At 44.5% G+C, this 24,369-nt stretch overlaps 1 protein-coding gene and 1 long non-coding RNA gene across 2 annotated transcripts in view; both read right to left on the reverse strand.

Annotated features, from left to right (window-relative positions):
* Positions 1-24,369, reverse strand: part of LOC120406478 (cell surface glycoprotein CD200 receptor 1-like) — a 59,345-nt gene that overhangs the window by 18,299 nt on the left and 16,677 nt on the right. The window contains exons 6-8 of the mRNA XM_039541370.1: positions 23,214-23,288; positions 21,483-21,551; positions 15,213-15,323 (exon numbers count right to left, since the gene is read on the reverse strand). Of these exons, the coding sequence (XP_039397304.1) occupies positions 15,235-15,323; positions 21,483-21,551; positions 23,214-23,288 (233 nt within the window). The 3' untranslated portion in view covers positions 15,213-15,234. The remainder of the gene's footprint in view (positions 1-15,212; positions 15,324-21,482; positions 21,552-23,213; positions 23,289-24,369) is intronic.
* Positions 58-8,802, reverse strand: LOC120406500. The gene is made up of 3 exons (XR_005599322.1): positions 8,737-8,802; positions 418-484; positions 58-185 (listed from the first exon to the last, which is right to left on the reverse strand). It is a non-coding gene; the product is annotated as an uncharacterized LOC120406500 (long non-coding RNA).

A 24,369-nucleotide genomic window follows, 5' to 3' on the forward strand; every position in this document is an offset into this window, starting at 1 on the left:
AACTCATAATCAGGATCAGCAAATTCCAGCAAGACTCCAGAGATGAAAAGATTGCTCGGTTCACTTTTGCAACACAGCCTCTTTTTTGTCTTGTTCAGAACAAACTTTTCATTGCCAAGGTTCGCTCATTACGACCACGCTCCACCCAACAGAGCAGACATTGCTGGAAGGTTCCTGGATACAATCTATAAGTAGTAAATTGAATAATGTGCAATAAATATTGACAGGAAATTCATTAAACTGAGTCTTGATGGGTGGAGCAACATACATAATGATCCAGTAGTCTGTGCTTGTGTGGCAACAAAGATGGAGTTGTCTATCTTACAGAAACAATTGATCCAGCAGGAAACACCCATTCAGCAGAATATTTAAGCAGCAGTAAAATCGATAAACTGAACAAAAAATTAAAGTGTGTACCTTTGTCATAGGCAATGCTGCAAACGTAGCAAAGATGAGAAGAAATCTAGAAGATAACGAAGGAAACCTGAAACATACAACATATGGGTACAGTGCTCATTTGATGCATCTTTTAGCCAAAGACTTAAGTACAACTCCAGGAATAAGAGAAAACGTTGCTGAAATTGCTAAATATTCTCATCACCACCACTTCACTTCAGCAAAGAGAACAGGAGGAACTAAACTAATTCTCCCCCATGATGTACAATGGAATTCAGTGGTTGACTGTTTTGACCTATTTATTAAGAATTGGCCTATTCTGATGACAATTTGTGAAGAAAATTGTGACAAAACAGATGGCCAAAGTAGTCAACATCAGACTAAAGAGAATATACAGATACCTATTTCCATAGCCTTAAACAAACTGTAGAAAGACTGCTGCTGTACTGCTGAAGTTCTTAAGATTTGGAAAGAACTTTGAGACATTAATGAAAGAAATACCCAACAACAAAATTCAATTGCAGGCAGTGAAGAAGCAAATGGATCAAGTACTTACTCCACTTCATTTTCTTGCTAATTACCAGGGTATATATGTAACAGCTAAAGAAGCAGCAGCTGCTATGACATGGGGTATCACCAATCATACCAACAATAAATGTCAGGGCTGGAGGTGAACCATTCAAGCAGTATGTGTTTGCTGATGATGGTTTAAAGAAAGTCACACCACTGAACTGGTGGAAATCACTAGCTAAGCACCTGGAACCAGAATTTGATGAAGTGCTCAACCAGCTTTAGACAGCAGTAGCCTCTTCCTCAAGTACAGAAAAAATATTTTCTTCATTTCGACTCATTCATTCCAAACTGAAAAATCAATTGGGAGTTGGAGAAAAAAAACAACAGAAAATCTTGTCTGTGTCTTCTAGTCCATGAATAAAAGTAAGGCAGGAGAGGATGAGATCTACTAGTTGAAAAGTTTGAAAGACGGTCTAGAGCAGTGGTTCCCAAACTCGTTCCACCACTTGTGCAGGGAAAGCCCCTGGTGGGCCAGGCCAGTTTGTTTACCTGCCGTGTCCACAGGTTCGACCGATCGTGGCTCCTAGTGGCTGCAGTTCGCTGCTCCAGGCCAATGAGAGCTGCGGGAAGCGGCGGCCAGTACATCCCTCGGCCCGTGCCACTTCCAGCAGCTCCCATTGGCCTGGAGCAGCGAACCGTGGCCCTTGGGAGCTGCGATCGGCCAAACCTGCGGACGCGGCCTGCAAACAAACCAGCCCAGCCCACCAGGGGCTTTCCCTGCACAAGCGGTGGAACAAGTTTGGGAACCACTGCTCTAGAGTAACTTAGGAAATGGTCTCATTTTCAAGAAACTTGGGCAAGTAGGACCTTAAGCTCCAGTCACTTTCACTTAGGCAAATTTGAAAATTTGCCTATGCTGACCCCAAATAACCAATTTAATTCACTAACTACAGTTAATCTTTCTGTTTAATAAATCATGTAGCTGTAAACGTGTTTTGATGAGAAATGTATGTACCCAAAACATTTAAGGTTGTTTTAATAAAATATATTTTATATGCTGTTTTGTCTTCAATTACATTCCAGTTTCCATCCTAATGAAGCCTGACACAAATCATGAGCAAAAAGTTATTGTTTATTTACTAGAGAATTATCATTCACCATTTTATAGTATACAAAAAATGTACAATTAATAAGAATCTGAAAATATTAAGCTATACAATTCCTTGAATAAATGTATGTAGTTATAGTGTCCCCTGCTAGGTAGCAAAAAGATGTACCACAGCTAGGGTAAAGGCTCTGTTGAGTGGCAAAATCAACATATTTTAATAATTCTATCAACCAATGAGAATGAACCTTTCTTTAGAAAATAACTGAAGTCAAATGGAAATGTGGCTTAAAATCGATGATTTAAATCAAGACTTTCCACTTGGTGATTGAATTTATGATTAAATCAATCCACCCTGTTATGAGGCGAGTCAAGGAAAAGGGGAAGGTGGCAAGAGGGAGAGAGAGGCTCAGCAGGAGTCTCCTAATGAGATCCATTAGCCACAAAGGAGCTTCCTTGACTTCACTACACTTCTGTACAAGCCACACAGGCCCACTCCACAGTCAGCCTGCATCTCCAGAGAACTGAACAGGGAGCTAGACCAGCCGTCACAGAAGAGCTGTACCTTCCTCATCCCATTCAGAGGCACCACTGCACTTAGCACCTTTACTTACTGCATCCTTTCAGATGACACTACTGGCCCCAGCTAGTCTATTGTTTGTGTGTGCCTAGGGCTTCCTAAGTGCTGTGATCTGCAGGCCTCCCACAGGCCTGGGTATAGACCACAGAGAATAATTTCAAAGGCATAAATGGCCTTTAGGCACCTAACTCCCATTAAAAACCAATGAGAACTAGGTGCCTGAATGCCATTTGTACCTTTGAAAAGTCTTCCCCCATATTAGCACCCCTAGAGATAGGCAGATCCAACACCAGATTATGCTGGAATTCTAAGCCAGGACAAAATACTCATCTGCATTGGACAGGATAGGCGGCATGCACACAACCTTCTGGAGAGGTCCAGGAGAGACAGTGCAGCCAATAGCATGTGTTATGGGACAAAATCACACAACAATTATTTTCCTCTCCTGTCCTAACCTACATAGGTCTCCAGTTCACTAGATGTGGAACTAAAACATTGGACTGTAGAACCAAACTCGCTTTGCTTTCTGATTTCCTCCACCCCCCCTCAACTGAAATAATGAGAAATTATTGAAAACACACTTTCAATTGCAGGCTGAAGCTTGGAGAGACAAAAACTTGAGCGCTCCCTACATTAAATGAAATATAAAATTGAGTAACATTTCTGTGATCCATCCCTTCCATTTACCCTGCTCCTAGTTCTGACTGTTCCCACCCTCCGCAAATGTGCACAATGGAGGCAAGAGAGTAGATTTAAATAGAATCATTAATTTCATTTATTTTATATAATTAGACTAAAAGAGCTCATTTTAAAGAGTCTCTAGGGGGATGAAGTAGGGTAGGAAATCAAGGAAAAGAGATGGCAAAGGATGAGAGAGGGTAGAACTTGCACAGGGGAGGAGAGTATACAGGGGCTGAGGGGGAATTAAGTATTAGTGTACATGCTTTGAAAGGGGATATAAATAATCTGGGAAGATGAGAAATTCCAAAAGGACAGGAGCAGATTATTCAATTAGAGCTAGATCCCCCCCGCCCCGCACTCACTCAGGTTGAGCAGTACCTTTCTCTTTAAGTAGTCTCCCTGAAATCTAAAACTGTGCCTGAGCCAGGGACATGTTTGCACTGGCCATGCTATTTCTACATGCACCATCTCACTGCTTCAGTTACCAATGGTTCAGAAAGAGCCAAAGGGTGCAGTGAATGGAGGAATCACTGCACAATTGCATATGGATGACAATCTAGTAAAATAGATTGAGGGCTCTGACAGGTTTTTGAAGGTGTGGACCTTACAAAAGGCAACCTCTGCCTGCTCAGCAAGGAGCTCGGGGAAGAGCCCCGCTCTGCTACACCTGGAGCTCTGCACCTTCCAACCTTCCCAGGAGAGTGGGAGAGAGACTCAGTTGTAGTCACCCTCTCCTGTGAGACAAGGACCACAAACTACAAAATATTGTACAAAATACGTTTCTTAAAGAGTTAAAACTAGTCCACAGAGAGATCCAAGAAGATCCTCCAGAGTATAAAAATGGACTCAAAGATTTTTTTAAAAAAATGATTCAGAAGGCATCTAAAGCCCATATGCAACAGTAACTAAGGAGGATGTTAAACAACAGCTACTAAAGTTAGACGTTTAAATCAGCAGGTCCCCAGATTCTTGCCTCCAAGAGTTTTAAAAGGAGCTCTCTGTCCCATTAATGCTGATTGTCAGTAAATTTTAGGACCTTGGGGAAGTTCAAGGACTGGAAGAAAGCTCATTTTGTTTCAAATTTAAAGAGTAAACAGGATGACCTGGGTAATTATAGGCCTGTCAGCATGACATCAGTCCTGGACAAAATAATGAAATAGCTGATAGGCGACTTGATTAATAAAGAATTAAAGGAGGGTAATATAATTGATGCCAATCAACACAGATTAATGGAAGATAGATCTTGTCAAACTAACTGGATTTTTTCTTTTAAAGAGAGATGGCTAGTTTGGTTGAAGTTAATAGTGTTGATGTAATATACTTAGACCTCTGAAAGGCGTTTGACTTGGTACCACATGGCATATTACGAAACTAGAACAATACACAATTAACATAGCACACATTACATGGATTCAAAACTGGCTGATGGATAGGTCTCAAAATGTAACTGTAAATCAAGATCATAATTGAATGGGTGTGGGTCTAAGTCCCACAGGACAGTTATTAGCCCCGTGTTATTTAACATTTTTATTGATGACCTGGAATAAAACATAAAAATTTATCACTAATAAAGTTTGCAGGTGATGCAAAGATTGAGGGAGCAGTAAGCAATAAAGAAGACAGGTCAGTGATACAGACAGATCTGGATCACTTGGTAAGCTGGAGTCCAGCAAAAAATATGCAATTCTATACACCCAAATATAAAGTCATACATCTAGGAAAAACAACACAGACCATACTTACAGGACAGAGGAATCATTCCTAGAAAGCAGTGACTCTGAAAAAGACTCAGGGTGGGGGTGGGGTGGTGATTAATAAGCTAAACATGAGCTCTAAGTGTGACACTGTGGCCAAAAAAGAGAATGCGATCATTAGATGTATAACAAGGGGAATAAGGTGTGGGGGTAGGGAGGTTATTTTACCTCTGTATTTGACACTGGTGTGACCACAATTGAGATACTGTGTCCAGTTCTGGTGTCCACGATTCAAGATGGATGTTAATAAATTGAAGAGGATTCAGAGAAGAGCCCCAAGAACAATTAAGAACTGGAAAACATGAGTAACACCATAGGGCAAGGAGCTCAATCCATTTAGCTTAAGAAAGAGAAGGTTAAAGGGCAACTTCATCACAATCTTTAAATACTTCCATGCAGAACAGAGATCTGATAGATGGCTCTTTGGCCTAGCAGACAAAGGTATGACAAGATCCAGTGGCCAGAAGTTGAAGCTAGCAAAGTTCAGACTGGAAATAAGGCACACATTTTTAGCCGGGAGGATAACTAATCATTGGAACAGTTTGCCAAGAGTTGTGGTGGATTGTCCATTACTGGAAAATTTTAAATCAAGCTTGGATGTTTTTCTAAAAAGATATGCTCTATCTCAAACAGGAATTAATTCAGGGACGTTCTATATAGCATACATTAAATAGGTCAGACTAGAGGATCCCAGTGGTCCTGTTTGACCTGGGAATCTATTAAAAACAATAAAAAGCATCAACGGACCCAGAAAGATCCCTGTAACGTCTCTGCTGTCTTTCCACAGCAATCTGGCAGTGAATAGCTTTGCAGATCAGACCCCACAATCTATAAGATTCCCCTGGCCACTTGAGCTCTACTGCTCCCTTCACAACGGTGCATATTTTCATTTTTATGTATTTCAGTGTACATATTAGAATGGAGCTCCTCTTCAAGGCTTTCAGGGGCTGATTTTTCTTTAAAAAGATATTATAGATAATGAAAACCCCACTAGATGCCTCTCATTGATTTCAATGGGAGTTGGGCACCTAAATAACTTGAGGATCTGAGCCTTACTGCTTTGGGCCTTTGATAAACCCAATCACACCACCAAGGATAAAACCAGAAGTTTTTCCTCACCCCAAACCGGAAAGTAACCAACCAAAGTATGAAAGACAAGCCCAGGCACTACTCCCCTCTACCCAGGAGTACCAGCTCTCTCCATACCACTCCTTCCCCCAAACCCCAGGAAAACAGATGACTTTTGCCAAATCTCCTAAAACCAGGAGGTCTGAACTGTCTCAGAGCAAGGCAGGGAAAGGAACTCCTAAGTTAAGGACCTGCTCTCAGAGAACTCCTTGCTAGCATCTCCTTTGTCTAAATCAAGGAAGCTCTTTTTTGAGCACCTCTGCTGAGCACAACTGCAGTGGTCTGGCGTGGGAAGAAGCAGTGTCTCAAGTAACCAGCTCCAAAACCAATTAGAGTTTTGCATCTTGAACTCCATGCTGATACCTACAGGCGGTACCTGTAACATGCAGCCCCGTGTAGCGCACAAGCATGAACACCAATGGTAAGGCCCATTGTCAGAAGAAGGGCCCTATCATTCCACACAAGTCCAGAGAGAAAAAAGCAGTCTCTCTACTGCTGCTACTTAACAAGACCTCCACTCTATCTGAGTAACAAACTAACTCACTCCTTCAATCCAGGGAGCTGATTTCACTTCCATCATTTCTTCTCATTGCTTCACCCAACCTGCAAGCTATCCCTCCTCTCTGAACAATTGCACTGAGATGCTAGGTAAGATGCTCATCCATCCCAGCGTGGGCAGAAGAGTTGAAGATATCAAGCTGGGTATTCTCAGCAAGCTAAAGGCATTGCAGCCTCTACCTCTGCTCTAATTCTCCTACGAGCATCATATGTCAAGGAATGACAAGATCAAAGCTTGTAGTACACAGCACAAGATGCAGGTGTACCTTGTGCTGTCCTCTGAGATCTGTTGGAGAAACTAAAGGAACAACCCCCATTTTAGCTGCTGGTACCAGCTCCAAAACATTTCTGTTAGTGTTAGTTATTTCAGTTCTTAAGATAGAAAACAGCAACTCTTTGGTAACACTGTGGTTTATCAAGACCAATCATTTTGCAGAGCGGACTCCTGTCAGACCTCTGCTCTAATTCTCCTACGAGCATCATATGTCAAGGAATGACAAGATCAAAGCTTGTAGTACACAGCACAAGATGCAGGTGTACCTTGTGCTGTCCTCTGAGATCTGTTGGAGAAACTAAAAGAACAACCCCCATTTTAGCTGCTGGTGCCAGCTCCAAAACATTTCTGTTAGTGTTAGTTATTTCAGTTCTTAAGATAGAAAACAGCAACTCTTTGGTAACACTGTGGTTTATCAAGACCAATCATTTTGCAGATCGGACTCATGTCAGGTAAGGCAGGCAGGGGTGGCTCTAGACATTTTGCCGCCCCAAGCACGGTGGCATGCTGTGGGGAGCGCTCTGCTGGTTGCTGGTCCCGCGGCTCTGGTGGACCTCCCGCAGGCATGCCTGCAGAGGGTCCGCTGGTCCCGCGGTACCGGAGCCACGAGACCAGCAGACCCTCCGCAGGCAAGCCGCCGAAGGCCACCGCCTGCCTGCCACCCTCCCGGCGACCGTCAGAGTGCCCCCCCGTGGCATGCCGCCCCAAGCACGCGCTTGGCATGCTGGGGCCTGGAACCACCCCTGAAGGCAGGAGAAAGTTTTTCTAATAACTCTCCCACTACATGTAGAGAGTCATCTCCCCATACTCCACTTGTCCCATCTGCCAGAGTCCCTTCTGCCTTTCTCTGCCCCCTTCCCATGCATTCCCATCATGACTTCTGCTCCCAGCATCTCCTATCCCCATCAAAGCTATCCTGGGTTTAGGGTTGCTGTCATCAGCAAAGGCTAGAGTCAGTTTGAAACAAATCAGCAGATTCTCCTTCTGATGAATAGGCTCTCCATGTATTCATCATGCAACCAACACACCCTGCACTCTATTAACAGAGCCAAGACTCAGACCAGGACCACTGCAGTCCATAGACAGGGAGCTGTACTAGGTGAAGTAAAAGAGAAATCACCTTCTGGCTGAGCAAGAAGATACCATGCTAAGCAGATCTCAGAAGCTGAACTTTGCATTTCTCTCCCTTCTAAACTCTGGTGTCATTCAAACACCTTGTTGTACAGCCAACAGTTATTGTTTCCTGGTTTGGTAGTCCCCTCTAGTGGTTTGTAAGATGTACTACACAAATACTGAATTGAAGCAAAATAATTGAGAATTTTTGTTTTAACTGCACACTAAAATTACTGCAAATATGTCACATTGGGTGGGTGCAGGGGGGTTGAGAAGGCTCTTACCCCTGTCTGGGAGCTCAGTTAGGAATAATGGACCTTTAGAGCTCATTTATATCAACCTAGAAAAGCATTTTTAAAGCCATTCAGAAAAACTAAATTCTTACTCCTTTAAAAAAAAAATCCTAAAAATAAACTAAAGTCAGATTAAATAAACCCTAAACCCATACGGTCTAACTTAAATTTAACTGTGAGACAGAGGCCAAAGTAACTTCCCAAAGAGGTAGAGGCAGATCTGGGGGGGACTTTGTACACATTTATAGTTAACAAAATAACAGGGAGGGCACACAAAGGAGGGACCTCATGCCCTTACAAGAGGCAATGGGAACAAACCAAATCATTAACACAATACATACAATTTGAAGCCAGGACAAAGAGTTGTTTCTCTCTACAGAAGTTGGTTCCTTTCTGCTTGGTTTTCCTGCTAACAAATTAATTGGGTTCAGCTGCCCCTGCTTCCTCCCCATTAAGCACCTGAGGGAACCACTCCTCTGGGTTAGGATCTCACTCTCACACAGATATTGCATAAGGCCAGGCTGTGCTGGGGGCTTTGGGGACTGCTTGGGGGCAGGGGGCATGAGACCTGGGTGAGTGGGAGGGGCTCTAGGGATTGCTCTGGGGCAGAGGGAATGAAGCTGGGGTGAGTGAGGGGCTCTGGGGACTGCTCACAGCAGGGGCTCTGGAGACCACTCAGGGGCAGGGGACACAGGGATGGGGCAGTGAGCTCCAGGGATGCTGAGAGCACAAGCACTGCTCTGCATGGCTCCAACCCCAACTCAGCTTAAGCCTGTGCACAGAGGCAACACATAGCTACGGCTAGTGGGAGGGAGGCATAAATGAAAGGTTGGGGGGGGGGTCACGTGCCCTCTCCTTGATTTCTCAGGACACCCATAAGCAAGGAAGCAGCACTCCCCCTGGCAGCACACTCTCCATGTGTCCCTGCACCCCAGGGCAGGAGGAAGGAGCAGGCGGCTGGCTGAGCTCCTCCTCCTCCTCCCCACTACATGGGGCTGCTTCCCGGGCGATGGAACAATTTGTATAGCGGGGGTGCTGAGAGCCATTGAACTGAACTGTAAACCCTCTATATGATGGAAACCACTTTCAGGCAGGGGATGTGACAGCATCCCCAGCACCCCTAGCTCCAGCACAATCCTCTGGCTGCTTCGCTTTCCCTGCAGCTGGAGTCCCACGTATTGTCTCTACGTCCACCCCCGACTCACCTCTGTGGATGGTCTGCAAAGTAGGCAGCAGTGCTGGGACTCCAGGAGCAGAGAAGGTGAAACAGCCCCATGTGGGGCGGAAGGGGGAGGAGGAGCTCAGCCAGCCGCCTGCTCCTTCCTCCCGCCCCATGCTGCAGGGACATATGGAGAGTGCACATGGAGCTCAGCCAGCTCCCTACCCTCACTGCATGGACACACAGAGTGCAGTGCAAGGGAAAGTTCTGCCTCCTCGCTTCTGGGCATATTTTTCAGAGGTGTCCGGAGCAATCTGGGCGGGGGGGGACATGACCCTGCATGCCCCACCCACATATTGTCTCTGCCCCTGTGATCCACGGAAAAGCATCTGGCGGTCCGGATTTGGTCTGCAGTCTGCCTATTGACTACCCTTGGTTGGAGATCTGTGATCTCTGAGGCCAGCTCAGTCAGAACACAGATGAGAATTGAACAGCAATGAGGCACAGGGAGAGTTTGAAAAACTTTCACACATTCCAGAGAAAAAGCACCCTGCCAGGCAGAGAGGAGCAAGATAGCAATACAGAAGAGTGACCAATCTACCATGAGACAATGTGTCTGGGGAAAGAAATATACTAACAGCCGCTCATGTGAAGGAAGGATGGTACTTGCAAAGTTCTACACTCGTTCCCCAAATGCATATGAGGGTTGCTTCCATGGGAAGCTGTGATTTAGGAATGAGCAGTCTGGTAATTGCAGCAGACTTCCTCCTACTCTGCCTGTCATCTCTCTGTACATTTTACTTCCATCCATCAAGGATTGCGCTATAGAAAATAATCCCTCATATTCAAGGTGTGTTCTGATTACACCCTCTCTCTGAATTAATGAATCTCCTTTACCCTGCAACTACTGGCATGCTGTGCAATATGTCACCGTTAAACTCTTGTGATAATAAAATATTGCAGAAATATGGGTGCAGACTGAGACCCTAGAGACTATGATTTATATTACTACTGTAATATAAATCATAGTACAAAAAATAACTCAACCAGCCAACCTACTGGATGCCATTCGAAGGAGCAATGGCTTGAGAAGTTGGTTGTAGGGGTAGTCAGGATAGGCTTAACTCCATCTGATTTTATAGAAGAAGAAAGGAGGGGGCCTAATTCCATCCCTATTAAATGTTGTGGCCTAAACTTCCAAAAGTGACTGGTAACTTTAAGGGAGACAACACAAGGTGGGTAAGGTAATATCTTTTGCTGACCCACTTCTGTTGGTGAGAGAGGCAAGCTTTTGAGCTACACACAGCTGTTTCCAAGACCTGTAGAAGACCTCTGTAGAACTCAATAACTAGTCTCTTTCACCAACAGAAGTGGGTCCAGTAAAAGAGATTACCTCACCCACCTTGGCTTGCTCATATCCTGGGGGGACAACACTAGTAACATCTAGTGCTTCCAACCGGAAACGTTTTAACAGGGCCTGATTTTCAGAAAGACCTGAGTACTCACCCTCTGAAAATCAGACCTCTTTAAGGAGGTTCAGGTTGGGCACCCAAAATTACTAATCACTTTGGAAAATGTAGGCCTGTAGGATTTTCCAATAAGCTCTGTAAATGTCAAATCCTTTCATCACCCTTATAAAACTGTGTTCTACAATTTAGGTCCCAATTCTCCAAACACCCATGTGCTTATCTTTACTACTATAAGTAAGCCAATTGATTTCAAGGGGACTACTCATGGTAGTCAAGTTAAGCGCTTCTGCAAGTGGCTGAAGGATCTGAGCCTTAATAGGGACAAAATCAATAGGATCAGACAGAAATTTCTCTTAAAATCTAAAAAATTCAAGAAAGAATTTTATCATTTCCATAGTTGTTTTAGCCATTCCATAGACTTTTATAGCAGGGATATACAGTAATTTTCTATTGCATTCCACAAGATGGTTAAAAAATTCGATAGAAAAGATATCCCCTTCTATTAAAGTCTATAGGGCTTTTCCATAAGATTAACACACACAAAATGGTCACTGCATACACATAGACTCATAGACTTTAAGGCCAGAATGATCATCTAGTCTGAATCCTGCACATTGCAGGCCACAGAACCTCACCCACCTACTCCTGTAATACACACCTAGCCTCTGGCTGAGTTACTGAAGGCCTCAAATCATGGTTTAAAGATGTCAAGTTATAGAGAATTCACAATTAACACTAGTTTAAACCTGCATGTGACCCGTACCCCGTGCTGCAGAGGAAGGTGAAAACCCCCCAGGGTCTCTGACAATCTGACCCAGGAGGAAATTCCTTTCTGACACCAAATATGGCGCTACCAAATACAGACTTTGGATACACATTGGGTGCAAGTACTGATTTAAGTGGCCAGTTCTGAAACACGGGCTCACACATGCACAGCAAATATCAGAGACATGGGTAAACAGACACCAACCCTCAAATTTGGAAACAAGAAAAAAGATGAAAACAAAGACACTTTGCATGAAAGAGGCACACACTACACTCTCGCCCAGCAGTACAATAGCAGCAGCATTCTGCCCAGAGAACTAGATGACCCAGAACAAAATCCCCACAGATCAGAAGGGTTGACAGAAAGAAGTTGGCTTCGCTGAAACAGTTAGTATCTCACCTGCCCAGAGTTACTGCCAGCTGGAACACTAAGCTTAACACTCTCGAACCCAGTAGATTAAATTGTGATTTTGTTTTCAGTCTTTTAGTGATAAATTCTAGAGAGAGAGAGAGAGAAACGTTGTTTTACTTCCTGTTTCTACAAAATGTTTAATTACTCTAACATTGATTGAAACCGGTTTAAAAAGCCCCAGTCTTCTTTTTTCCCAGCTCTGAGATACTCATTTGAGAAACATGACCAATGAGAGCAAAAAAGCAAAGGTTTTTGAATGAAAACAGCAACAGGAGATGTAAAGGAAACTTTTAAGATTAGGCTTTAAATGTCATGGATCTTTACCATTCTTCCATTTTGCAATACCTGCCTACCTTAAAGTCTGGCTGTACTCCAGTTTTTAAACTTGATTGTACCAACTTACAATAGGAAACAGAACTGATCCCCTGCCTGGGGTATCCCATAGGCAATACATCTTTGGAGTCACTTAACCAGCCATTGTGCCACCTTTCAAGAAGGAAGAGGACCTGAATTATGAAACTCAGTGGAAGTGCCTGAGGCCTGCTCAGGAAGAGGATATCATCCTACTCAGAAAGTGTTGGACCAGCAGGAGTTTTGCTTGAAAGCCCCAGAGCTATAGTAAAAAAAGAATGTAGGTACCTAACTATTACCTTAGACTTCTAAATCCCAGAGTCGTGCCCCTCTGGGATTCACTAAGCTCCCACAAAACCCTCTGTAGGTGCCTAAACTCGCTCAGCACCTAAATATTTGCAGTAAAGTTCCCTAGGGTGTCTGGGTTTCTCCTCCTGTGCACGCGCACTCAGGGCCGGCTCCAGGCACCAGCGTAGCAAGCAGGTGCTTGGGGTGGCCAATTCAAAGGGGCGGCACTCCGTCTGGTATCGGGACAGGACGTCCGGGTCTTTGGCGGAAATTCGGTGGCGGGTCCTTCACTCCCTCTCTTCCTCTTTGAGCTGCTGCCAAATTGCTGCTGAAGAGGAAGAGAGGGAGGACCCGCCGCCGAAGTGCCGCAGAAGAAGTGGCGTGATTGAGCTGCCGCCGCTCGTCTTTTTATATATATATATATTTTTTTTTTTTTTTTTTTGCGGCTTGCAGCGGCAGAAAAGCTGGAGCAGGCCCTGCGTGCACTGCTGCTTCCCTCCAGGCATCAGGACCCCACCTAATCCCCAAAGCCATTTGCACACCAGAAGACAGGTGTTCCTGCATCTAACTTGCCTGGGGACCCAACTGGGTAAGCATTCTCAGAGCTTGCCTCCTGGATCAGGTGCCTATAGATGAGCTTACACAAAGTGGCTAGGTGGGAAGAGGCTGACTTCCTTTGTAACTTTTAGCCCAGCGGTTAGGGTACTCCCCTGGGAGACCTCTGGTTCAACTCCTCTCTCTGCCTGAGTGGGAGAAGAGATTTGAACAGGACTTTGCCACCTCTCAAGCCAGTGCCCTAGCCACTGAGCTATGCTGTGGGGCTCCCTCAGGCTCTCCTGCTGAAGCTGTTCCACTGCGGATAAATAATGAAAGAATCATTAGGCCAAAGAGAGCGCGCACACAGAAGCATGAAAATGACTCTGTAGACTGGTGATTAGAGCACTCACCAGGGAGGTAGGAGACCCAGCATCCAGTCCCCCTGCTCCAGTGACTTTTAAAATTATTTATCCACAGTGGAACAGCTTCAGCAAGAGAGACTGTGGGAACCCCACGTGCGGATATCCCATAGCCCAGTAGTTAAGGCACTCACAGAGAGGTAACGGATCCTTGTTCAAATCCCTTCTCTCCCTCAGCTGAAGGCGAGGATTTGAACTAGGGGTCTCCCACATCCCAAGGGAATACCTAACCCCTGGGTTAAATGTTATGGGGGAGGTGGGCTTCTTCTCTCTCCTCTCCCACCACACTTCTGCTTCTTGCAAACAGGGGCAGCTCTAGCCATTTCGCTGCCCCAAGCACGGCAGCACGCCGTGGGGGGCGCTCTGCCAGTCGCCGGTCCTGCGCCTCCGGTGGACCTCCCACAGACGTGCCTGCAGATGCTCCACCGAAGCCGTGGGACCAGCGGACCCTCCGCAGGCATATCTGCGGGAGGTCCACCGGAGCCGCCTGCCGCCCTCCCGGCGACCGGCAGAGCGCCCCCTACGGCTTGCCGCCCCAAGCACACGCTTGGCGTGCTGGGGCCTGGAGCCGCCCCTGCTTGCAAAAATGGCATAGATGCCTAGTGTCAAGCCAGGGTTGCTGCTGAGAATCCCAAGTGAAAAGAGGCACCTCTCTGCAGGCTGGACATGGGCATTTATTCTCCAAATAGCGGGAGAGGGCTTAGCACGTCCCTCACAGCTCCCATTAGTTAATTTAGGCAGGGAGCAATCGAGTGTGCTGGCTTTTATGAATCCTATTCTGAGGTGACTATCTCCCTCCATCCACTGTATCGAGAGCTTAGGCACCCAGATCAGGCTTTATGTATCCCAGTGATTTTCTAGGTGCCTAAATGTTAAGGTGAGGGTTTGTTAAGTTTTGTTGTGAATCTAGCTCCCCCCCCCCAAACCTCCTGCCGTGCCAGAGGGACGTACTCCAGGAGTCCAGAGAACATAGAAGACGGAGTAGTAACAGAACCCAAGCTATAAGCACAGAGCAGACATATTCTTCTTGCTCTTCTCCAGGAAGGGAACTGGAGAGAGAAACTTCAAATTCCCTCTTCTTCAGCCCCAAAGTACAAATGATACTCAAATAGTACATACTGGTCACCTTTACCTTTAATGCCTCTGTGATGTCAGGCTTTCACATCTGCTGGAGGCTAAAAGGGCATGTCAGAGACTGCATATCAGGGTACAACCACCATCCGAAGGCCCAGACAGTGTTACGAAGCCCAAGCATGCACTCCAGCACAAATGGCAAGGTGGCATTTCCTTCCCACTGTACATTGTCAGGAATGAGGCACAAGGGCATTTCTGTGGCTTGAGACCTGGTTGGCATCAGGGTACTGCGGCTTTTCTCTGTGTCCAAGAGTGGTCAGTGACTAGGCTCCAAATGACTTACCTTGATATCATAATGTACAGCCTCAAATGGGTACTATGATGCAAATACAGAAAGAAAGTCTTGTGAGGAGATAATGGAGTACGGAGGAAATGATCTCAGCCTCCGAAAACTCTGGAAGGAGAGAAAGAAACAAAATGAAGAGAAAAGTGACAAGCATAAGCCCTGGTGGGCAATTGACACCGAGTGGTGCCGGGGTGTTTGATGCACAGCAGAGTGAGAGGAGGAGTGCTGGATCTCTAGGAGTTCTGAGTATGAGAGGCAGTTGCTTAGCGAAGAGCGAGTGTTTGGGAAGGAAGAGAGAGGTGGGCAATGTGTGGGTAATTGTCAGGATGTTATATATGTGAGTGACTTACAGCCAGAAAAGGAATTAATATCGCATTTTTTAAAATGTTACAGTCAGGGACATATTGTGCTACTAGCAAATACTGAACCAGGAGGGCCAGTCATTGGCAGATGATATTATATGATGCTAATTATATTCTCAGTGACTTTTGATAGTTGGTCCCTAGCCAGCTGCTTCCAAACAATGGTGTGCACCAGCATGCAGTTATTTCCACTGTCCTTCCCTGAAACTTGTGCATCCATTCCGATGCCAATACATGCATCCTGTCACATTGCAACAGTGCTGGGTCAGCCTTAGTTCTGAATTCACTGACCTTCGTGCTGTTAAAATGTCAATCTTAATGTTGCATTAGGGTAGTTCTTGGCATAGTATAATAGAGGTAAAGTACAGAATTCAGTGACTCCCACTTGTATCCACAGTGCTAAATTAACAACAGAATTTGGTGTGAGCAAACAAAATGCATCCCATTGTATTAACATCTGTAAAGCTGACTTCCACCCCATCCCAGAGTGCTAAGAGCTCAAACTCTCCTCTTCCCAGTTCATAGAATCTCAGGGTTGGAAGGGACCTCAGGACATCATCTAGTCCAACCCCCTGCTCAAAGCAGGACCAATCCCCAGATAGATGTTTTACCCCTGTTCCCTAAATGGCCCCCTCAAGGACTGAACTCATAACCCTGGGTTTAGCAGGCCAATGCTCAAACCATCAACATATTTTGGACCTAAGTGTGATCTTGCTACAGTGTGAAAGGAGGAGGTTGGGAACCATAATAGTCAAGAGTGTTTTTCTGTAAATGAGGAAAATTCCTACTCTGGGAACAAAATGGACCTAACTGAAAGCTCATCTACTCATCAGACAGGCTCCACTGTGGTGTATTATGTGGAAAGGGGGCCAATGAAGCCTTGATCATTTGTGCTCATCCTGAATTTGAGAGATAACATGAATCAAACTATTAGGGACTGAATCAAAGATCCCAGGTTTCCAGTGGTGAAATGCTAACTGCAATATTCTCTGCAACAGAAGAGAAGTGGGATTCTGTTGCTCAGAGGCCAATCAGGTCATTTATACTAGTGGTTCTCAAGTTGCTTCCACCAGGGATCCTAAATATACCAGCATCTTTTTGCTGCCATCCACACAATTCCACAACCCTGCGATTATGTAATTTGAACCTTTACCAAAAACTATGCCTGCTTCTGGGGTGTGCAGACTTGTTTCCTGGAGCTGGGGCTGATTGGGGGACTTGTGTGTCAGTGTTTTGAGGTTTGTGCTCAGTGGGCAGGTGAGAGATTGGTTCTGGGTGGGGCAATGCCAGCATGGGGGCTGCTGCTGGCTACTAGGTAGAAGGTTGCTTCTGGGGAAGGTTTCTTCTCTTTTCATCCCTGCTACCACTCCACCTCCACCTCAATCAGCACAGTGCTCTGCTATTGGACAGCGCCACTGCAAGATGTTACAAAATCAATTTCAGGGCCTCTTGAAGTTCTGCTTACTCCAGAGCTGAGTGCCAGTCAGATGGGGGGAGAGGGAAAGAGGGAGGGTTAAACAGCTGCTGGGGGATGGGAGACAGAGGGCAGCAGTAGTAGTGGCAGCAGGAAGTGAGCTGCTCTTTCTTTCCCCTGACCATTGTGATAGCAACCATAGAATACAGACAATTTTTCCCCTCCATTCATGGGGTGTGACCCAGCAGCATGACTCATAGACTTTAAGGTCAGAAGGGACCATTATGATCATCTAGTCTGACCTCCTGCCCAATGCAGGCCACAGAATCTCACCCACCCACTCTCCTGTAACAAACCCCTAACCTATGTCTGAGTTACTGAAGTCTTCAAATTGTGGTTTGAAGACCTCAAGCTGCAGAGAATCCTCCAGCAAGTGACCCGTGCCCCATGCTGCAGAGGAAGGCAAAAAACCTCCAGGGCCTCTGCCAATCTGCCCTGGAGGAAAATTCCTTCCCAATCGCAAATATGGCGACCCTCACAACCAGTTTGGGGTTTTGCCCCACTGTTGAGAATGTGAGACACGGTCACAGGTGCTGAGTTATATGGACTTGTGGGGCCCGTGCCGCACCAATATTCTGGGAAGTGGGCCCGATCCCACCAATGTTTGAACCAGGGGTACAACCAGAATTTTGCTAAGGAGGGGGCCAAGATTACTTGCCCAGTCACCCCAAATTTGAGTGGCATTGTGACCTAGTACGCACGATTGCAATGCCACTCACATTTGGCAGAGCCACACCTCTGTCACGCTACACCTACTGGCAGGGGCTTAATTCCCCTCCATGTTCCCCCAGGCCTCCAAGTATAGGGACTTTGCCCCTTACATCCCAGCTGGGGGCTTCAGCCCCTGAACTTTGGGCCTCACAAAAAAAATTTTATAAACCCAGGGCCTATGCACAAGGTGTCCCTTACTTAACATAGTCTGATAGGAGCTTCAATTTAGGTTTCTATCATTCCTTGCAATCTCATAGCTGTAAATTCCCCCCCATCGGTGAGTCTCACAGGCTCAACCTTAAGTGCCAGCTCATGATCAGTTCCAGATTTCCAGGACATCCTCTCACTGCAGATTGTTCTGCTTGTCTGGTTCTTATCAGCCACATGTGCCAATAAGCCAGGGGTAGGCAACCTATGACATGCATGCCACCGAGCTGATTTTCAGTGGCACTCACACTGCCCGGGTCATGGCCACCAGTCCGGGGGGCTCTGCATTTTAATTTAATTTTAAATGAAGCTTCTTAAACATTTTTAAAACCTTATTTACTTTACATCCAACAATAGCTTAGTTATATATTATAGTCTTATAGAAAGAGACCTTCTAAAAACATTAAAATGTATTACTGGCACGCGAAACCTTAAATTAGAGTGATTAAATGAAGACTCGGCACACCACTTCTGAAGGGTTGCTGACCCCTGCAATAAGCAATGAGTGTCATCCTCTATGGTGCTGAAAGGAGGGTCTCCACTGAGATGTTAGGGCATCACAGCACCTCCAAAGTACTGACCACTGCAGATACTACGTTGTTATATGGAGAGGACACAGAAGGGGAAGGAGAAATGAAAACATCACTCAAGCTGTGATTATAGACTAGGCAGCATTTTCCTAACTGGCCAATGTGTTGTCCCTCGTCAGGGATATGAAACCAGTCCCGCCCCTTGGAGCAATCTCCTCCCCGGTGAATTAAATGAAATGAAATTTGAATTTTAAAAGCATGTTCTTAAATGTTTATTTTAAGGAATGACATAGAATACTCAATAGTGGATAGTTAATAAATGCTGTAATACGAGTGATTTTATTATTTAAAACTGAAATCAGTCATTGTCTTTCAAGTTTATAACAGTCTTACCTAACCGTGGCTTTCTCTATAGTTGTCATTGTCAAGTGGCAACATTAATTTTTTTCTCTAACAAAGCATCTCATTCCCCAAGATTCCATTGGGATCACTGGGTTTGGCTTTCCCTGGGTTGGGCTCCAGCGTCCTGGGTTCCTCTTGACTGGAGAAGATGATGAATTGTGGTATCTCCCAAACTCTCCCACCATGGCACCAAAATGGGATGTCACTCAAAAGTAAATACCTTTCCTTTCTGATAAGCTTTCAATGAGCAGGAAAATAGTTAAGAGTGTCGCCAATTAAAAGTATCATCACTGGTATCTGAGTTAGCAGCCATTGAAGGAGGTAAAAATCAGAAAGGCTAAGGCCAAATGAGTTACACCTAGCAAGGGACATAAAAGGCAATAAAAAGAGGTTCTTTAAATACATCAGGAGCAAGAAAAAGACTCAAGTGTAGGTCCTCTATTTAACGGGGAAGAAGAGCTAATAACTGATGACATCAAGAAAGCTTCAGTCTTCACTAAAAAGGTCAATGGTGACTAGATACTCAACACAATATTAACAAGGGGGAAGGAATGAAAGCCAAAATATGGAAAGAACTGGTTTAAAAATATTTAGATAAGGTAAATGTATTCAAGACTACAGGGCCTGATGAAATTCATTCTAGGTTACTTAAGGAACTAGCTGACGCAGTCTCGGAACCATCAGCAATTATCTTTGAGAAATCCTGGAGGACAGGTCAGGTCCCAGAAGACTAGAGAATGGCAAACATAGTTGGGAATTATAGACCAATCAGCCTAACTTTGATACCTGGAAAAATACTAAAACAATTACCCAATCAATCTGTAAGCATGTGGAGGATAATAGGGTTATAAGAAATAGCCAGCATGGATTTGCCAAGAACATATCATTTCAAACCACCCTAATTTCCTTCCTTGACAGGGCTACTGTTCTAGTGGATAGTGGGAAAGCAGTAGTTGTGATATATCTTGATTTCAGTAAGGCTTTTGACACAGTCCTCATAAGCAAACTAGGGAAATGTGGTCTAGATGAAATTACTATAAGGTGGGCGCACAACCGGTTGAAAGATTGTATTCAACGTAAAGGCATCAATGGTTTGCTGTCAACTGGGAGGATCTATCTAGTGGGGTCGCACAGGGGATCAGTAATGGGTCCGGTACTATTCCATATTTTCCTTAATGACTTGGATAATAGAATGGATAGTATGTTTATAAAATTTGCAGATGATACCAAGCTGAGAGAGGTTGCAAGCACTTTGGTGGACAGGATTAGAATTCAAAATGACCTTGACAAATTGGAAAATTGGTCTGAATTCAACAGGATGAAATTCAATAAAGTACAAAATACTTCACTGAGGTAGGAAAAATAAAACATACAAGTACAAAAAATGGAATAATTGGCTAGGTGATAGTATTGCTGAAAAAGATCTGGGGGTTATAGTGGATCACAAATTGAATATGAGTTAATGTGTTGCAACTGTGAAAAAGGCTAATATTCTGGGGGTGTATTAACAGGAGTGTCACATGTAAGACCCTGGAGTAATTATCCTGCTTTACTAAGCACTGGTAAGGCCTCAGCTGGAGTACTTCGTCCAATTCTGAGCACCACAATCTAGGAAAGATGTGGACAAACTGGAGAGAGTCCAGAGGAGAGTAACAAAACGGATAAAAAACCTGGCCCAAGAGGAAAGGTTAAAAAAAACTAGGCTTGTTTAGTCTTGAGAAATGAAGACTGTGGGGTGACTTGATAACAGTCTTCAAATATGTTGAGTTGTTATAAAGAGGACTGTGATCAGTTGTTCTCCATGTCCACTGAAGGTAGAACAAGAAGAAGTGGGCTTAATCTGCAGCAAGAGAGATTTAGGTTAGATATTAAAGGAAAAAATTCTTAAGTGTAAGGCTAGTTAAGCTCTGGAATAGGCTTCCAGGGGAGGTTGTGGAGTCCCCGTTATTGGAGGTTTTCAAAACCAAGGCAGACAAAAAACCTGTCAGGGATGGTCTAGGTTTACTTGGTTCTGCCACAGTGCAAGGGGCTGAACTTGATGACTTCTTGAGGTCTCTTCCAGCTCTAGAATTTCTATGACCAGTCACACTTCAGTGCTATTGTTTCAGGCTCCCTGCAGATTCAGGCAGACATTGTTGCATCAGGTACAGTCTGGTCTTGTTTTCAAAGATTTTCCTCCATTTAAAATTAAAACTAACTACTAGAGATTTATGGATGCTGAGACTCCAGAAAGCAATTCAGATGCCTGTCTGCATCCTCACAGGCTCGGCCTTTGTGACCCCTCAACACTAATGTGATCTTCCCCACACTTGGGGAAACACTGGACTAGGGAGTTCTGCATTCCCCTAGGAATAACATCTCCATTCTAGCTCACTATAGAAACTTTTCCCTAAAGCTGGTCCCAGACCAATTTCTGTGTGTGTACGGTACAGGGCCATATCTGATGACTGATACTAAGATTTGGAACAAATCCACAAATCCCCAGACTTAACCGCTGCAGATCCTTGGCCTTTCCATGTGCCAGGCTGCAGTCACCATTGAATGCACTTACTGAGTGGATGCTTTTTCTCATTCCTCTTACCTCCTTGCTGTGTGAGAATATTTCCACTGGCCTGGCCTGGTCTGCTGCACCTGTGGTTAGTGGTATGGGCTGAAATGCAAGGTATCTGAGTTTAATTTTCAATCCCAGTCCTCTACTCGCCTAGGCTTGGTCTACACACTACCAACTTATGTTGGTATAACTATGTCACTTAGGCATGTGGAAAATCGTAGTTATACCAACTTAACCCTGGTGTACAGCGCTATGCCAATGGGAGGGCTTCGCCCCTTGAGATAGCTACCACCTCTCGGGGGGCGGGGTGTACCTACGCCGACGGGAGAAGCTCTCCCGTTGGTATAGCTAGCATCTTCACTAAGCACTACTGCAGCGCTGTAAGTGTAGACAAGCCCTAAGCTAGTAGAGTCCAGGGACACTTTAGAGGCAACACCATCATCCCTGGGAGAGTGAATACTGAGCTAGAAATAACAATAATGGGCTCTGAAGGGAGCATCATCCAGCCCTCTTCAGTCCAAGAAAGATTATCGTGATGTGGTGGTTCCAGAGGGAAAGCTTTCACTGAGGAAGAAGTTATTCACTGAGGAGTTAGAGTCATGCAATACATGTTACTGTTCCTGAGAATATTAACTCCAGAGAGGACTAAATATGCAATTGGGTGCTGCTTAATGCATCCCAGGACAGACACACCGGTAAAGGATGTTCTAAGTATTACTACCACAATCGTCACCCTAATATCGGAGCACCTTTCAAATGTCTATACATCCGGACAGGTGATATAGACCTAGAGTTCTTTCTTCTCTTCCACTCCGAACAGGAGATAACAACATTTCCCTCAGATATTCAGTACAATGATAATCGTGTCCTGTAACTCAAATGACAGAATGCTGCACATTACAAATAACATCCCCTCTGTCATATTCTGCAATGTCTGAACTGATTTGGAGAAAACAGCTAACCTGAAACTTGGCCCCAAACTCAAACTAAACCAAAAATGAATCTTGAAGCATAACATTCAGTTAAACGGTTTCTTCTTGGTCAGCTGGCTGGCGTACAATTCTATTCTTAGTGAAGTTCTGAACACATCTTTTACATTGTTATGTATGAATTGTTCCAATGTCTGCGTCCAATCCCAAACTCCCTCAGATAAATAGAAGTCTCACAATTTATTTCAATAGTCATTGGAAAAGGCCTAAAGTGAACAAATTAATAAAAGTTATATCCATAATGCCTAGCTTAGCTCTCACCACAAGGCAAAGGTATGCATAAAAAAGAAACAATATCCATTAAGTTACCAAGCAGGTCAGTCTAAAAATACTTGTAACAAATTCCCTAAAATCATTAGAAATACTTCTTGATACATGTCTGTCAGTGCCAAAAAACTACAGAATTACATTCAGTCAGCAGTAAAAATGAATGTATAAATGAGCTGATCTAAGATAATTTTTATTCCTACAAAGATATTATCATAGTATCATAACCATTTCTGCTACTCTTATCAAGAATCATTTTTGTATTTTAAGGGTCTCTTTTGCTGACACTTCAGATAGGCCAAAAAAAAATGTAAGGCTTTCCTGGGAACAGGACACTCATGACACTTCGCAGTTAAGATGAAGCTAACTTTAAAGAGTGGAATTTTACTGAACTGTAACCCTTAGCATATTTTGAAAACTGGTGTGGGAGATATCTTGTGGTTAATACATTGCTAAGGTATGAAACAAATAACTATGTCTAGAAAGGGCATAAATAATGATTAACCTTCAGGTGTTGAGACAGTTGGAAAGTTGCAATGGAACAGGGAGTCTTGGAAACAGCCTAAGAGAAGAAGAATGTCTGCCAAAAATACGAAATAGAAAAGGATCAGAAAGAAACAAGATAACAATGACAAGGGTATAATTACCATACAAGATAATGAGGGGTAAGACCATCTGCATGCCTGAATGCGGGATGTCAGTGAACTAAAGGGAAAGGTCTTCCACAGCTGTTGGTAACTGTATGCCTTTCTGGGTATGTGATGTCTTCACTAACTGTTAATCAATAAATCCAATCACATTGACTTATCGAAGATTTGTTATTATTAAACTAAGCCAGATTGATAGAGACCCTCTCACTAACTATATAATCCCAGTTAAATTTTTATCAGTTATGAAGTATCAATCAATTGGTTATTGATTGATAAATTATTATTATCAATACTTTATTGTTTCCATCTCTTTATATTATCTTTCTTGCAATAACTACCCTATGATGCTATACAGCATATATATTATGCACATAAATAAAATCAGTATTTTAGCATTGAGCTAAAATTGCCTTGAATATAATATCTGAAACAGTGCAGCTGTCTTCCTAATACTCTGTACGCCAGACTCCTTCAACTGGCGTTGAGGCTTCAACAAGAAAATGCCACTTTTAATTAAAAGAAAAGAATGTAGTGCTGTTGAAAGAGTGCTCGTTTAACAGGTCTAGAGACTGAATTCCTCGGTTTATATCCATGGCATAGTACTAGCTACAGCACTGGCAAAGGCCGTGCAAATTTCCCCCACACTGCCACAACAATCTGCCTCAAACCTCATGTGAAAACTACCCTCCCAGGGCAGGGGCGGCTCCAGGTACCAGCGCACCAAGCACGTGCATGGGGTGGCAAGCCGCGGGGAGCGGCGTGCCGGTCGCCATGAGGGCAGCAGTCAGCCAGTCCCGTGGCTTCGGTGGCAATTCGGTGGCGGATACGCCGAAGGCACAGGACTGGTGGACCTCCGGGAGGCATGCCGCCAAAAGCTGCCTGACTGCCATGCTTGGGATGGCAAAATACATAGAGCCGCCCCGTCCCAGGGTGACAGAATAGTCTCGGCACTCATTCGATATTTGGCCTCTCTGCTAAGGCTGATCAGAGAGGTGCCACTGCAGATTAATG

Source organism: Mauremys reevesii, linkage group 1, assembly GCF_016161935.1.
Source record: "Mauremys reevesii isolate NIE-2019 linkage group 1, ASM1616193v1, whole genome shotgun sequence".
In the NCBI taxonomy this organism is placed as follows: Eukaryota; Metazoa; Chordata; order Testudines; family Geoemydidae; genus Mauremys; species Mauremys reevesii.